The sequence below is a fragment of the Macrosteles quadrilineatus genome, unplaced genomic scaffold (assembly GCF_028750875.1).
Source record: "Macrosteles quadrilineatus isolate MER2022 unplaced genomic scaffold, UCM_ALF_1.0 Scaffold_3__2_contigs__length_128488019, whole genome shotgun sequence".
NCBI lineage: Eukaryota > Metazoa > Arthropoda > Insecta > Hemiptera > Cicadellidae > Macrosteles > Macrosteles quadrilineatus.
This window is the reverse complement of record NW_026542596.1, coordinates 109,313,711-109,330,277: the sequence shown is the minus strand read 5'-3', so window position 1 is coordinate 109,330,277 and position 16,567 is coordinate 109,313,711. Positions and strand designations below refer to the sequence as shown.

The window sequence follows — 16,567 nt, the reverse complement described above, 5'->3', positions numbered from 1 at the left end:
CAGGATGTAGTTAGACGGTACGGTGAGTATGTCCAAACTCCGAAACAGGGGCCGGCAGTGATCTAGATAATCACTAGAGGTGATAATTCTCACCGCTGCCTTCTGCAGCAAAAGCAGTCTGTAGCACTCCGAAGCGTGCCCCCAAAGAAGCAGTCCATAGCTGATATGAGAATGGAACAGGGCATGATAGACCACTGTTAGGTATTTGCGGTCAAGTAGGCTCTGAAGCTTCCGCAGCAGGAACAAGACTCTGGACAATCTCTTGGTGATCACATCAATGTGTTTATCCCAGGATAGCTTACGGTCCAGAGTGAAACCCAACAGTTTTACGGGATCAGCAGCATTATGAAATTCTATTTCGCTGAGACTGCAGAGTAGTAACTGGGTTTTTGACTCGTTCAGTTGTAGCTTATTACATTGGAACCATGTCTTGGCTTGGTCGAAAGCCAGTTCCTGGTTGGCGATCAGTTCACCAGGGTTTCGCCCCCTACTGAGAAGAGTGGTGTCATCTGCGAACATTAGCACTCCCCCCTCAACACTAAGGTCATTGATGTGTAAAATGAACAGCAGGGGACCCAGCACTGAGCCTTGCGGTACCCCATAGGGTACAAGTTGAGTAGCCGATGTCGAGCCGTTAATAATAAAGTTCCCTAACGAAGATGAGCTAGAGACTTGAAACTTGAAACATAGCTCACAAATGGATGACAATGCAATATTACATAATTTAATTTTCATATTTCCCTTGGGCTACGCCCCTTTGGCTTCCAAATTTTCCATGTTTACATTTTAAAAGAATGTAAACATATAAATTAATTTAAGTCAGCTGTAAATACTTAAATTTGACAGTTAGAAGAGCAGAGGTTAAGAGATACATGTTCTGCTCCCGAGATATTCTAAAAATATAAAACAATCATTTCAAAGTAAAGATAAAACATCTGATTACAGATAATAAGGTTTTGGGTTTTAGTTATGTATTAAGAGGCTATATAAAATAGATTTAACATATTTACACATTAAAGACTAAAAACTAAATAATAATTTATAAATAAAAATACTTTTTAAAAATGCCACGTTTTTAAACACACTAAAAAGTATGAAATAATTTATTCAATTTTGAGAGAATAAATACTTGTAAGATTTAAAACGAAAAACGTGGGGCGCATGCAATAGATCATAATAGTTCAATAGGTGAAGTTAATTGTAAATCAGCATGCACCCCACGTTATTCGTTTTAAATCTTAAGTATTTATTCCCTCAAAATTGAATAAATTATTTCATACTTTTTAGTGTGTTTAAAAACGTGGCATTTTTAAAAAGTATTTTTATTTATAAATTATTTAAAATTAAACAACTAAACTGTTCATATAGACTTTACACATCCAGGATTTTGTTATTTTTCTTTTACAACGGCAGCCTTGAATTTTAAAATTCTGCTGAGATTAAGTCAAGGTAATGATCATCATTGGTGGTCATTTATTAACTCACAGGCAGTCCCAGACATATTTGAAATACAAGAGAAAGGTCAATAAAAATGCATATTTCTTCATAAATACAATTTTATTAATAGTTCATTACTTATAAAATATTTTACAAAACTTTCTACTTTATACACAGAACAACTAACTTCTCAAGTCAATAGATCTTGACAAAAGTACAAAAAAGGATGAACACATTGTTGAAGTTAAAATACAGTCTTCTAAATACTGATAATAACTTGTTATCTGAATAAAACCATTTTATAACACTTTTTGGCATCTACAAAAGTTTCTAACTTGATAATAATGCAAGAAAATGTCATAGATTGCTAGTTTGATGATAAACTTATGTAGTAAAAATTGAATACACAACTTCAAAATATGATGTAAATCTAATTTGTAAATTTTTAACATTCTCAATAAATTATTGACGATAGAAAGCTCTCTCCCAAACATAAAAAGTGAAATAGGCCCACTAAAAATGTCAAACTTAATGTAAAATGTAACTTAGAATTAGAATACGAATACGGTATTCATTACGATTACATTTCAGGAATGTATAGGCCTATGTGATGTGATCATTATATTTTATTTTATTTTATCTTATTAATTTTAACTAATAACACTTCATCCTACTACATTTAATATAATCTTTTTAGTTTCCTAACTAAATCTATAACAACAAAAAATCAGGTACAACAAACATGAAAAATGCATCATTGTAGATAAGGAATAACAATAATACCATAGACTAACCAACACAAGTAGACTTCTCATCCCATTGTAAATTTTGAAGCACGTTTTTCGTGTCTAGTTCATGTACGTGACACAAAGGCGCTAGTGTCGATGAAACTTTGTTTCCATTATTTTAGGGTTAATTTCTTGATTTGTGCTTTACTGTTTGGTTATATAACTAGGGGACAAGTTATTGTTTATGATTAGATCGTATTATTTGGTTAAACGAGGTTTTAAATGGCTGTAATAACGGGAAACAAATTGTAAACAAAACACGACCTCTACATAAACCGTACATGAACTAACAATAAAATTGTCTTCAGCTGTTCCATAAGGATGAGAAATCTACTAAGGGAGTATGTTTTATCTATGATAATACTGAAAATATTATTGATCAATTTATGTTTAAGAGGGAACTTTCACAGCTGGAAGACATTAAGGCACACTTTGAGCATTGATTGTATTGTATACATTTCTAAAAATACTCATTTTAATTTATCTCTTATACAAAATGCTGTAAAACATAATAAAATCTAATAATGTATAAAAAATATAATAAAACCTCAAAAGGACTTTCAAACAATTAGTAAAATTAAACTCAGTCATCAAGACAACCTTGAGATAACTATTAAATTGAGACTGAGACCAATTGCATATTTCAATCTGTATAATATGAGGGAAAGATTACCCTTCATACTTGGCTTAAAATACCTACTTTTGTATGGCCGCCATTTCAGATACAAGTATTTAAAGTATCTAGTGTAGAACAGAGCGGGATTATTTTTAGCTAAAAATTCTACTACTTCAGTCTAACTAAATGTTTCACTGTAGTTCATATATTACCTAAGAATCTAGGTAAGCTTATCTAAAACCAACAAAATATAATATGAAACATTGAAAGGAGATCTTAAAAAACTAACATGTCAATTAAATCATCTTGATAAGTCTAGACAAAATGACTCCAGGCACTATTCAAAAACTTTTGTCATTGTTAGTAGGTCATAATGCTAAAATAAAGTCAATTTTACGTAGCCTACTATAATGTTTTTTTTTGTTAATTGTAAATATGTATGCCAAGGTATAAAATGGAGAGTTGCATTTTTTAGTTAGTTACACAATTTTCATAATAGAGGCTAGATATTAAAAATAGGCAAGCATAATTATATACTCTTGAGCCTGTTAAAGTAACATTATAGAATTTACAAGTTTTAAAATAGTTGCACTACAGTACGGTACAATTTTGAAAACAGCCAAAGAAGAGTCTTTGGAAGATGCGTATGACCCCACTACCCCTTAATAAAATTAAATAACCCCTAAGTGTACTTATTCTGGCTTCAAATTCATGTACTTTAAAGATACCAAATCCATCATAAAAGGCACTTTTTATCACAATGTGTAGCAAAAATGGAATGGTCAAGTTTAGTTTTTGTTTCGTACTATTTCATTGTACAATGGCGCATGAAGCAAATGTACGAGAAAAAAAGTCTTAAGAGAAGAATTTTTAGGTGTAAATATAGTTTGTTATTATTTGTAACAAACCAACCAATCAAAACTTATTACCAAGGCTGTCATTAGGCCTAGAATACACAAAAACACAAATCCAAATAAAGGTTCCCAGAAAAGGGGATGGATATTATCATTTGATATATTTTTTTATAATTAATTGGACAAAAGAGAATTTTTGCTTCCATCACCAAACAGTTTATACATGTTGGCCTACTAACTACATATTATCATTAAGCAGAAAATGAGTATTTGAACATATTCAGTTTACTTGCTTGTAAAATAAGCTCCAAATATTTACATCATAACAATAAACTTCATTCAACACCCCTAGTATGATCATACTTAAAAACATCTTTTGTCCAGTTGTAAAAAAGGTTGCAAAATCATGCTGCAAAATATTATATTAAAATCCCTCTCACTAGTGTAATATCTGAAAATCTTACAAGAAATCAATCATAGGCCCATATTTGTATAAAACATAGTGAAAATGCACACTTGGAATCAAAAAATGTTGATCTCAAACCTCCTTACATATTATTACATATTATTCATATTATTACAATAGGATAAATGCAGTGATAGCATTAAATAGATAATAGAATCTAAACTCGGATAACATACTAAAGTAAAGTAGGATAGAAAAACTATTTTAAGATTTATATAACTCGGCCAAGCCCTTAAACACTTCAACACAAAATGCAGTCTTTGAAAGTTCTAATCGGTGTAGACTAATTCCGTCACAAATTATCAACAATAATTAGGAACTAAGTGATTTTGCAATCTGATTTTATCACAAAAACTTTGTTCAGTGTTGCACAATTTAACAAGTTGTTCATGAAAATACTTATCACAGTTAGAAAGATTAGCTTATTGATTTGTTATTTTGTCATGGAAGCTGTTGGAAAAATGTCAAAAAAGTTTCCACAAAACCAAACTTTTCTGGCTTTAGCAATTGCACAAATGTATCAAAACATAAATGCAATAGGGCCTAACGATATAACAACTAAATCACAACCTACTCACTAAGATTCCACATTAAAATAGTTTACAATGAATATCCCACTTACCAGCACCCGGTTTATGTTAATGAGACTGAAGACTGGCCGCACGAAGCTGACTAGAGGCTGTCAGACAAAGATGGACTAAGAGTGTAGAGAGAATTTAGACAGGTGTGCTTAAAGCGGGGACATTGTCTACATTGTCTATGGCAGGAGGAGCAGTCGGACAACAATCCATTCTCATGTTTTGGTTGTGTCTGAAACAAATGTTAATACTATCAACCATTTAATCTCATCGCCACCAGTGACACAGTCAGCAACAGGACATGCAGTAATATGACAGTGTTGAAGATAGGGAGGTGTTTGGTTCTCTATACCACTAATTATCTGAAATTGATATCAATAAAAGAATAAATCTTCAAGAGTCTATGGCAATACCTGACAATGGATATGAAAAATCAAAATAAAACGAGATTAGATAGACGAAATTGAGCATAAAAAATTGAAAAAGGTCAGGACGTATTTGCTTATTTTAACACACACAAAACACCATAAACACAAGGAAAATCTGACAGACTAAAACTTCCAGCGTATGAAAAAAATGCAGCTTGCCCGCACATAATATTGTGCTATTACGGGCTTGTCTAGTTTTTAACAGTTTGGCCTATTGGAAAGAATATTCAATTTGAATTTTTTTCTTTGAATATAATATTTTACTTGTTAAAACACAAAAAAAAATCTTGGATACTAAGCCAAACTAAACAAATAATTTTTTACACATAGGTTAATAATTTAAGTGCTATGGCAAAATGTAAGCAGGAAAAATATAAAAGTAAAATAAAACTTAATCATGACTGGTAAATAATAAAAAAAATAATATTCTTGCTTTACCAGATTGGGCAAATATTTCCTGTCGGTAACTTTGGTGTTCAAAGTTTGTAGTAAAATGTCTACAACCAATTTTAGCACTAATCATTAGTGTCAAGTTTTGTAATTAACGGTTATGTAAGTCTAGTTTGATCAAGAATGTAAATTATTAAAATAATGAACTGAACAAGATAGACTAATCATACAAATTATATACATAGGCTATATATATTTCTATACAGCCTATACACACACACATCTTTATGTTGAACTCAAAATATTTTCTGAAAGTTTTCTGTAGCCTATTATGGGGTATTTTAAAGCTAGAGACAAGTATGTATAATAACTTCTATGTACCGTAGCTTTTATAATTGAAAACTCAGCTAATTTGAGGGGTTAGGTTACTCTCACTGATGATTAATTAAAAACATAATCTTTTTAGCGAATTTCCCATATAGGGAATAAGCTATTACCGTAGTACTCATGGTAAGACCTGGACCCGGGACCGATTTTTTTGTTTGTTTTGAGGTCCCTAGAGGCCAAAAATAGCATCCGTTCAAATTCATATATATATATTTATATATGTGTCCGTTAGCGCGATAACTCAAGCAAAAATGATCCGATTTTAATGAAATTTGGTACAAACGTGTAAACCTACGTTTATTCGAACGAGTTCGCGAACCAGCATGATCGGACCATGGGAACGGGGGTTTATGGGGGCTTTTATGGGGTAAAAATGGGTTTTCCCATTTTTGACCCAAAAAACTTAAATTTTTGCAATTTCTTTCCTAACCATTTTGTAGAGCTTAAAAAAACAAATAATTTAGTATATTGAAGCGTTATAATGCGCCTAATGGTTACGGAGAAAATTCAAAAAAATTGTAAATTTAAAATTCCTATGTTATTCTTATGGAGGATGAGTAAACTGTTGTAGTTTGCTTATTTATTAAAATATTTTGCCCAAATTTGGAAAATGTTTTTATTTCTTACTATTAACATTTTACATAAAAAAACAATTTAACCCTCCCTGTTGCAGCAAACCTAAGTATGTGTTAAACTGATTTGATTTAAATAGGGAATAAATGTGATATTCTTAAGGAGACATTTTAGTGTAAATCCAATCAGGCAAATGGAAATTCGCTTAGTCTGCAGGTTTGCTGCGGCGGGGGGTATTTTTAAACACTGATAGTTTGGGCTGTATGTAGGCCTAATGCAATATTGGGGAAATATGTATTGCAGTCGTTGTTATTGTGGACTGATTAAGATAGAGCAACCTCATCTTTCTAAATATTCTAAAATAGCCTTACTTCTTTAAATTAACAAGGCAATTCCAGAAATTTCTTTTTTTAGGGAGCTAAGGAAAAATTGTGTTATCTATATATAAAGCCAAAAGTACCCATGAAAGCTGTACTTATTTGTTTGTTATTCTTTCAATTTATTACCTAATTAAAATCAGGTGTGATTATTTGTTTCTTTTACTGTGCCTATTTTGTTTATTTCAGGTTAACTTAACCAATCAATAGTTTTATTAATAATTATGATGTCAAACGGGGCAAGAAATTGGTCATTTCATTACACATCAAGTTGGCAATGAAACCAATTTTTTGTGCCTGTTTTTTTTTAGGACTATAGGGTACGTCCACAATGCACGCTGGTTTTCTCAGTCAGACTGTCGGCGTCGATTAAGTCAGACTCGGCGAACATATTGCCCCATGCTAGTAAACGTAAGCGGCCATAGTACAACTTCGCGCCAATTTCCTGCGCGCAGGCAGTTCGTTTTAGATTTTTACTGGAATGAATCATACACTCTGGTTTCAGACAACCTGCTAATCGGACTGTTGATTTTTGCTTATGTGTTGAATGTTTAAGTGTTTTTCATTAAATTAACGATGGATATCGACGAAACGCTATCAAAAGTTCAACTTATTCCAATAAATTGGGACAAGCGCATCAAAAAGTGCATTAATTTTAAATGTTATAGCAACATTCAGTCCAACCTCAGTATAACGAATCTGAAGGGACCGAACTGAATATTCGTTATAACAAGGATTTGGTTAAAACGAGGTTCGTTATATAGAGGTTAGGTTTGCAGGAATTTCGCTAAGTCGAGGTTCAGAACCAGCGTCGGTCAATATAGGTCGGGATTTGACATCATTAAAATACAATTAAAGTAGCATAGGCTACGCTACAATAATTTATAGTACAGTGTTTACATTGTACAGTAGAACCTAAATTATCCGGCAAAATAAAGGGGAGGGATCTTGAATATTGCGCAATCATGACAATGGCATTGACCTTGGTACAGGCTAAAAACTGTAAGTTTAAAAACACAGCTTGTTCTAACCCTCCTAAAACCTAGCCAAACACTGTATTGCGTAGTCATAAACCATGTAAAGAACAAAACAAAACAGTAGAAAGTTTTGTAAGCTACTGACTGCTCCGTGATAGGCCGGTAGGCTAGTACAGTACTGATTTATCACAACAGAGGAATGTCAATAATAATCATTAACTATAGCATTGGTGTTGCTAGTTGAAACAAATCGTATTGAAAACAATAAATTATTAGATAAGTCATTATAAAAGGTATAATCATAGCCAACTTAGAGATAATAAAAATACTCGTAAAAGGAATGTTAAAATAACGATGTTGCTATTCTTTCTCTTTGGTTTTGTTTTTATATTCTTTCTTAGTTTTCTCTTTATCAAAAAATTGTACAATTCCCCATAGTTATCCCATATCACCCAATCACAGCTTACTAAACATTACGTCGTCATCAGTCCTCAGTGAATGAAATCAGTTCAGTTCTCAGTTGCAACATAGCGCGCGCAGCGACAGCAGACAAAGATGTAAAACGGAGCAGACGAATGTTAGCGCAAGCGATGACGTGACCTTTCCATTTCATTTGATAAAGAAACAGATTTTCCCAAAACAATAATTGGGTGGGGGATTTGTTATATCGAGGGAAAGACGTAGACAATTCGTTATGCAGAGGTTAAATTCGCAATGTAGAGGTTCCGACAATGATAAATTTGTTATATTGAGGTGTCTTATTTTAGCCGAAATCACAAAAAAATCGTTAAATCAAGGTCGTTGTTATGGTTTGTTCGTTGTGTAGAGGTAAAATATACACGTCTTATGGAGAGTTCTAGGGGATAAAAAAAATTTGTTATATCAAGGAATTCGTTATATCGAGGTTCGTTATATCAAGGTTAGACTGTACCTTAATTTATATGCTGATTAGATTTAATTGAATAAGGAAATAAGTTGCAATATGAAATTTTTGTCATATTGCCTTTTTACAAAATAAACAATTATAACTTACGGAAATGCATTTATTTACCTCAAGGTGACATGCTTATTCAAGGTTTTGTGATAATATACACATTTTTTGTTAGATTGTGCTTGATTTTTTATGAGAATTAAATCAGAAGTGTAATAGCTCATTCTGAAATATTTAAAAAAAAACTGTTGTTGTCTGCAAGAATTGCAGGAAAATATTTAAATATCCCTTAAACAGGTCTTAAAAGAGACAGCTTACAACTTGCTTGCATTATGGCCACCTCATCGGAGTCACGACACTCGGCGCCGAAAATCTGAATCTGAATTCCTGCTTGTACCAGCGTGCATTGTGGACGTACCAAATTTGTCCTATTACTGATTCTATTCTTCAAGTATTAATGCCATTAATGCTTACTCTACAATTATTTTACAAGCTTAATTACAGTCGCTGAAAATTCTGTAGGCCCCAAACATTAAAACCGCACCATCTGTAGTGTTAGTGAAACTCTCACAAAAACACAAAGCCAACTACAAAGTAGTTCTAATTATAGATATCGAGACCTACTAAACAGAGTTGAGCTCCATAATGTCGTACTTGCGTTCCTTCTTGCAGAGTATGGGATAGAACAGAACGGCGTAGTACGCAGCGGTGCAGAAAAACACTCCACCAGCCATCACTGCGATGATGCCCCACGCAGAGAGGCCAATGCCGCGACTGGGCTTTGACTCCACTGGCTTCGCAGCTGGAACATGAAGCAGGATCAAGATATTTTAAAACAAAAAATAACTCTGTTTTCTTTTTTTATTAAAATATTTTGGCAACAATATTGCAAGAGGCAATTGGTCTCAATCCTGGTTTTAGTAAGAGATGATAAAGCACTGTTATCATTGGTTCACCTAGCCTACTAACTTATTGTTAGGGTGGTAAAATCTCAATGCTATGTGATTCCTGTTCTCTTCCTGATTTTTATCAACGACCTGGGGACTGACGGGAGAACCCTGTTCTTTGATGATGACACCACCCTCATCACGAGCAATAGTCAATTGGACCAACTAAAACTCGAAGCAGCTGAAATCCTGGACGAGGCAAAAGCCTGGTTTTCAACGAACAAACTCAAAATAAACAATGATAAAACCCAAGAATTTATATGCAGTTTAAAACCCCAAACTTTGCAACAACAACCTGTCAAACTACTAGGTTTTTGGCTGGATAGTAGGTTGACATGGGACAAACATATAAATGAGTTGGAAAGCAGACTTTCCAGAACTGTTTTCCTCTTCAGAAAATTAAAAAAATCTGGTCACAGATACATATTTCAAGCTGGCCTATTATGGCCTCTTCCACAGCTTGATGAGCTATGGTGTCATTGTCTGGGGACACGCTTCAGAGACCAAGAACATTCTGATAGTTCAAAAGGCTGCCATAAGAGCCATAACGTCCAGCAAAAGACACAATCACTGTAGGCCACTTTTCCGAGCCTTAGGAGTAATGACTATCTACAGCCAATTCATTTATAACTGTCTGGTGCAGATCAAGGAAAATATAGATAACCTCAGCTACATCGTAATAATATGAGAAAAGGAGATGATCTGGCTTAGTAAACAAAAAGACTGTTATCCGGCCCTTGGCATCAGACTTTATAACCACCTGCACCAGGACATAAAGTCACTCCCTCTTAAGAGCTTTAAAAAGAGAGTAGAGGAGCTACTCAAGGCGTGGCCCCTGTACTCCATGAAGGAATATTTCACAGAGGAAAATGGTGAATGGACCTCGTAATTTACAGCCATGTTAACCGCATAAAGTATTAAAAATAAAATGTTTTTTTTTGTTTTTTCTTTGACAAAATCTATCCAGTCACTATTGGTCATCAATGGATACATGGTATAAAGGTATAAAGATTAGAAATAGCCTATTATGATTTATAGGTTGTCTTAATCAGTCTGGTGGACAGTATCTATATACTGACCAAGGCCTTTGTGCAGCAGCTAGATAGGTAAATTTCATATCAGTTGTCCTTGCTGTTCGGAGCACGGAAACACTTGATCATTTGGAAGACCAGCAGCACTAGCTAACTTAAATAATTTTGTTAGTTGGTTGGAGTAAGTTTGGGTTATTGTTATAGTCTAAGCGGGAACAGCTGTTGAAACTTCAACTCTAAGCCCACAACTCAACTTATCCGGTATAAATAAATGAATGAATAAAACGTCCAAACATGTTAACGTTGTTTATGTATTTTAAAGTTGTTTCTATACAGTCAACTGTTACCTATTAATCAATAGGCCTATTGTTGTGATAACTTTTTTTTAGTGGTACATTTCTGATTAATGGGTTGGCATCCTTGATCTCATAACATCTGTTGTTTACAAAACCGGCCGCTGAGTCATCCTCAAGTTATTTTTTCGTGAAGACAGTCTGTTTACGTGAGTGAAGAAAATCTAGAAGATAAGATTAGTGGAATATTCAGCGCTTTAGAATGTGTTGTGTCCTTTATTGAAAATGACGTTTAGATTGAACTATCCAAATCAATATTTAAATTGTATTATGATTAAACTAGCAGAGTACCCGTCCTTCGTACAGGGCTGGTATATAAGTAAAAAATGCTTAGTGCACTTACTAAAGCTTTGCGTTTGCAAAAGGGGAGAACACAGTTTGATAAAATTTTCTTTAAATTTACAGTATACTACTCGTATTACACATCTACCATAGCCATATTGTTCTAGAAATTCACCTAAATAGAGAAAAATAAATTATCAAAAATTTGCAAAATATCACTAATTTTTAGGAAATCAAAAACATAAACATAACTGTAAACAATCCTACTTTGACAGTTCTCATTGCGTATCAGTTTTTTGTTGCTGCTTAGTTCAAATTAGCTGTTTTATAAATGCCAAAAAATAGTAGTGCTGCACCCTATTGATAAATCTTATAACTTCTTAATGCTTTTCGCTGACGCTACTACTATTCTTAATGAATGTGTAAATAAAGATTATTTGTCTATTGTCTATTGTCTATTGTCTATTTTCATATCATAGAACCAAATTTTTTAGTTGAAACAGCTGACTAAATTATTTAATTCCCTTTAAATATGAATACTCATAAGGTTAACATGGGGAACTACAGAGCCACTGGGGCGGAGACCAGTAGGATTTTTGGGATAAGAATATGCCTATATGTTAATCGGGAATGTGAGCTATCATCATGCCAAATTTCAGCCCAAACCGTCCAGTAGTTAATGTGTGATTGAACTTCAAAGAAACAAACACACAAACTTTCACATTTCTGATATTAGTAAGATGTTAATCGGGAATCCGAGCTATCATCATGCCAAATTTCAGCCCAATCCGTCCAGGAGTTAATGCGCGATTTTCAACCGATATGCCCATTTAACCCTTTGAGTGCCTCGAGCGGGGGAAACAATTGTATTTGAGGTTTGCCAGGCCTACATGTGGTGTTGCTTTCTAGGAATGCCAGCCATTTCTCCACATAAATGTAGGTGTATGGGGAAATCGTCATAAAATACTTAGGTTTATTGACATTTTTGGCCAAAATTTGTTTTGTTTTGTAGATTATTAGTTCGTGCATTGTAAAATACTAATTTTAGTTGAGGTTTCATGAGTTAAAATAAAATATTTTCATGGACAAGACAGAAAAATTGTATTCCCATTTTCAAAGTTTGAGTTAAAATAACATAATTTAAAACTATTCATTCACATTCAATTTTATATTCATTTTAAAGAGCATTAAAAACTAAAGAGAAATCATGTACCGGTATAACAAATGTAGGCTATATATTATAATGTCCAAAAAATATGTAACATTTACTACAAAGAGGTCTCGAAAAATTCTAGGCCCTACCCAGCAAACAACCTAAATCATGCGACTAAAGACGTGTTGTTACAGACAAAACTACTATATAATTTTACATTTGACTGTATTTTTTGTTGTTATTATTATGTTTATAATTCAATTTACTATTTGAATACTATTAAAGCCATGCGCAAAATAAACAAACGGTAAAAATAAAATCATGCACCTATAACTTAGGCCTAAGTTACACAGTCCAGTTACCGATACACTTTAAAATGTGATTAGACACAAACTAACACCAAAACAAACAAATAAGTTGTAGTGTTATAGTTTTTTAAAGGTTTTAAATGTATTTTTTAACAATTCATGACCATAACCTTCAATTCTATAACCAAAACTTGTAAACAAACATTTACTAAACAGCACATGGACCAGCTGTGTAAAGCCCTCTTCTATTGCATAAAGGTTTTTGATTGGTTGACCACATTCCTCAGCTCTATTGTACAGTAAAAGAGCAAAATAGTTGTTGTCAACCTCCTGTTGCCTGTCCCGTTTGGTGTGATTTGCAGCCAGCTTTATTGAAATGTGATTCTGTATGAAGTGACTTTCTGAGTCTCTCGCTCCGAGACACCGGCATTTCTCGCGCAATCTCAACCGTCTCGCTACGAGACACTCAGAAAATCAAGCTACGACAATGGTGCGTCTCGGAGCGAGACGCGACAGCACTCAACGGATTAAACTCACACGGTCGAAAGTCGCGCCAGCACGATATATCGTCGCTTAGCGCTTTTTGGACGAAACGCAAACAACGATATATTGTTCCATAGCACTTTTCGGGGAAAAGATGCACAACGAATAACGATATATCGTTGCATAGCACTGAAAGGGTTAAGAACATAAAAATTGTACAATATAAATGTGATCTTTAACTGGGTGTAGCTTAGGTCTAGTTTTGAGAGACGCCACTAATTACTTAGCCTACCTGAAGCTTGCTTCATTTGATAGTCTCCATTAGCGTAACCAAGGCCATTGTACACAGGTCTCTGGCCATCAGATTTATAAGCTGATCGACCAAAATATGGGGAACCTTTTCCTGAACCATTTCCAAGTCCATAACAAGTTGATATCAGAGCTGTAAAAATAGATTTAGGTTAAATAACTTAGGTAGGCTATCTTTTATATTGTACCGATACCTAACTAATTTTGGGTAGAGAGAACTAATAAAATAAGTTTAGCCTATTAATTTGATAAGCCTTAAAGTTATATCATAGGCCTAGGCCTATTGGATCTTAGTTCTTGTGATGTAAGTTAGGCTTAACCTAAGTTAAATATTGATTAATTTATAGACCTAGGCTCTGTTTATCAAGAAGACTTTTTCACACTGCGCTGCCGCAGTTACCATAGGTTAATTGCTTTCAATTTGGCTTAACTTTGACTAGGCTTAATTTGTTTATTAGTTTATGATAATAATAAACAAGGTAACTTAACAAAAAATGAGAAAAAAAGTCAATATTTTGTGTAGGCCTAATTAACTTACAGTAGTTTAATGGATAAATCAACAAAGACGTCTTTTAAAGTTATTTGTTTGTATCTTCTTTTTAATGTTTCAGAAACTGAATTTAACTAACCTAGAAATGGAACGCCACAGCACACTGTATAAGAGTTAATTTAGTTAACGGAAATCAGCCTGAAGTTGGCTCACGAGTTCATCTGACGACAGCCAACTTTAGCCTGCTTGAACGGTACACTACAAGAAAAAGTCCCTTAAGTTAGATGAAGATCATTTAACCCTCCAAGTGTCCATAGTTTAGGCCTTAATGTCCACCTATTTTTGGCGCATTTGCAAGGTTTTATTAAAACGGATCTGAGAAGCTTAAAACAATGTTAATTCTAATGTTCTATATACCATTTTGTTTGGAAAATCATGGGCTTCAATATTATATATAAAACATAAGGAACATTTTTTCAAAAAAAAAATTTTTAGGTAAAAAAAATATAATTTCGAAAATTTTCAAAAAAAAAAATAAGTTCGCGCTCAATGAAATTGTATAAATTATAGGCCTATAAATATTTGAAAATAGCCACTTTGTTCTAAATTTTATGAGGATTACAAATATATAATAATATAAGGAAGTAGATTTGCAAATAAATAAGTTATGGGCAAAAAACTGATTTCAGTACATAGCGTTTAGCTAAGAATGCATAGCCTAACCATAGCTAGGAATCTGGCTGATAATTTACATCAATATCACCACCTACTTCTTCAGGATCATCAACCAGCACTTCAAAACCACCTAAATCTTCTTATAATGCACCACGTATATCACTACTTTTGATTTTTAACACTAAAACAATGATAAACGTAATAAAACACATCAGTCATCGGTCCGGGGGAACCTAGCTGTTTACAAATACACGCACGTCAGCTGTCTGCTACAATATTTTCGGAACTAAAATGAATAGCGCTTAGAGACAGACCTCTGGAGAAAGCTTAGAATATTACGGAAAGAACGATACCTAACTCGATCCAGTTCAATCCGATTCAGTCAGTCATAGAGCCTTCGCCGTAAACGATGTCTGCGTGTCGAAAAATCGACAAGTAACACTACACAAAGTGTGCTGCTTGTCGAATTTTCGTCAAGTAACACTGGGAGGGTTAAAACGATTGAAATAATCTAGAAGTTTAGGCCTAATTTGTGTTTATACGACTGTTGAACTAACATTTCCTCCATAATAGGCCTATCATAGGTTCTCCTCGAAAGGTAGCCTAGGTCTACCTACACCTAAGTTAATTTTTTGTGTAGGTACATAGGCCTAGCCCTAGGGGTACAGTTTCTTAACTGGGCTATGCTAATATCGATTGAAACTATTGAGTTGAAAATATTGATTAATAATCGATATTTTTAAATATAATCTATTATAAAATTAAACTATCATAACCTAACCTAACCAACCAAACTTGCTGATGGTAAAAAAATCGCATGAAGGTTTACTAATCAAATCGATAGTTTCAATCGATATTAGCATAGCCCAGTTCAGAAACTGTAGGCCTACCCAAGCCTAGTAGTATTTCGTAGCAGAGTAATGTCCCTAGGCTACATATAGGCCTAGATGTCAAAAAGTAAATCTACTTACCTGTAAAACATAAAAGTACAACCACCGCTTTCATCATAAAGATGAGCCAGTCAAAAAACAATCCACAATACCCAATTTATTTACAATATAAGTTAGGCTAGGCCTACGAGTGGTCCTTTTAGCAACACCAAACCAAGCGGCACTTGCTGTTTGTATGATAGGTAGGCCTACATTAAATAAATGTAATCAACATTCACTTTTGTAACTCAACATTGAACATCTAGATAAGTTTATTTACTTAAAACACGGTTGTCTATTTTTAACATTTGTAGTGTACAAGATGTAGAGTTGTTGTTGAGGGTGACAAATGACAAAAGGTAAAAGGTGTGGTGTGAAAAAGGAATGTCAAACACAAACAAATTCTTGGAATTCCTGACTCGCTCACTGAAACTGACACTGACACTGTGGTGAGTCCTGACTTCCCGACCCGAGACACTTGACCTTGACATTAGCTTGGACCATTAGCGTTAGACCACGGCCGCCTTTAACTACAAAGGCGGCCGTGGTTAGACTCAGAGCCTGTGCCAGGCAGTGGACAATTTTTATTTCAGCTGTGGTTTTCGATACGGACGAATAACGAAATGAGAATGAGAGCATTCTAATGCTAATGGCTGTCGTGGCGTGACGTCACTCTCTTCTCTTGAGGGAACACCCTAACCGCAACGGTACGAAGAACAATATAAATAGGGAGTTTTTTATTGAAATATTAATAGCTTCGTATGAAGAAAACAAAATTTCATTAAAATATGTTTATAGACAAGTA

At 33.9% G+C, this 16,567-nt stretch overlaps 1 protein-coding gene across 2 annotated transcripts; it reads right to left on the bottom strand.

Moving 5' to 3' along the window:
* Positions 1 to 1,538: 1,538 nt before the first annotated feature.
* LOC128990331 (uncharacterized) lies at positions 1,539 to 16,126 on the bottom strand. Of its 2 annotated transcripts, none has more exons than XM_054412668.1 (4): positions 15,805 to 16,126; positions 13,652 to 13,801; positions 9,457 to 9,604; positions 1,539 to 4,971 (listed from the first exon to the last, which is right to left on the bottom strand). In XM_054412668.1, the coding sequence occupies exons 1-4, from the start codon at positions 15,839 to 15,841 to the stop codon at positions 4,878 to 4,880; spliced, it is 429 nt and encodes a 142-aa protein (XP_054268643.1). In that variant the 5' UTR covers positions 15,842 to 16,126; the 3' UTR covers positions 1,539 to 4,877. The 2 variants fall into 2 exon arrangements, with proteins under 2 accessions (XP_054268643.1, XP_054268644.1); XM_054412669.1 differs by having other exon boundaries at positions 9,427 to 9,604; positions 15,805 to 16,124.
* Between the last annotated feature and the right edge of the window lie 441 nt (positions 16,127 to 16,567).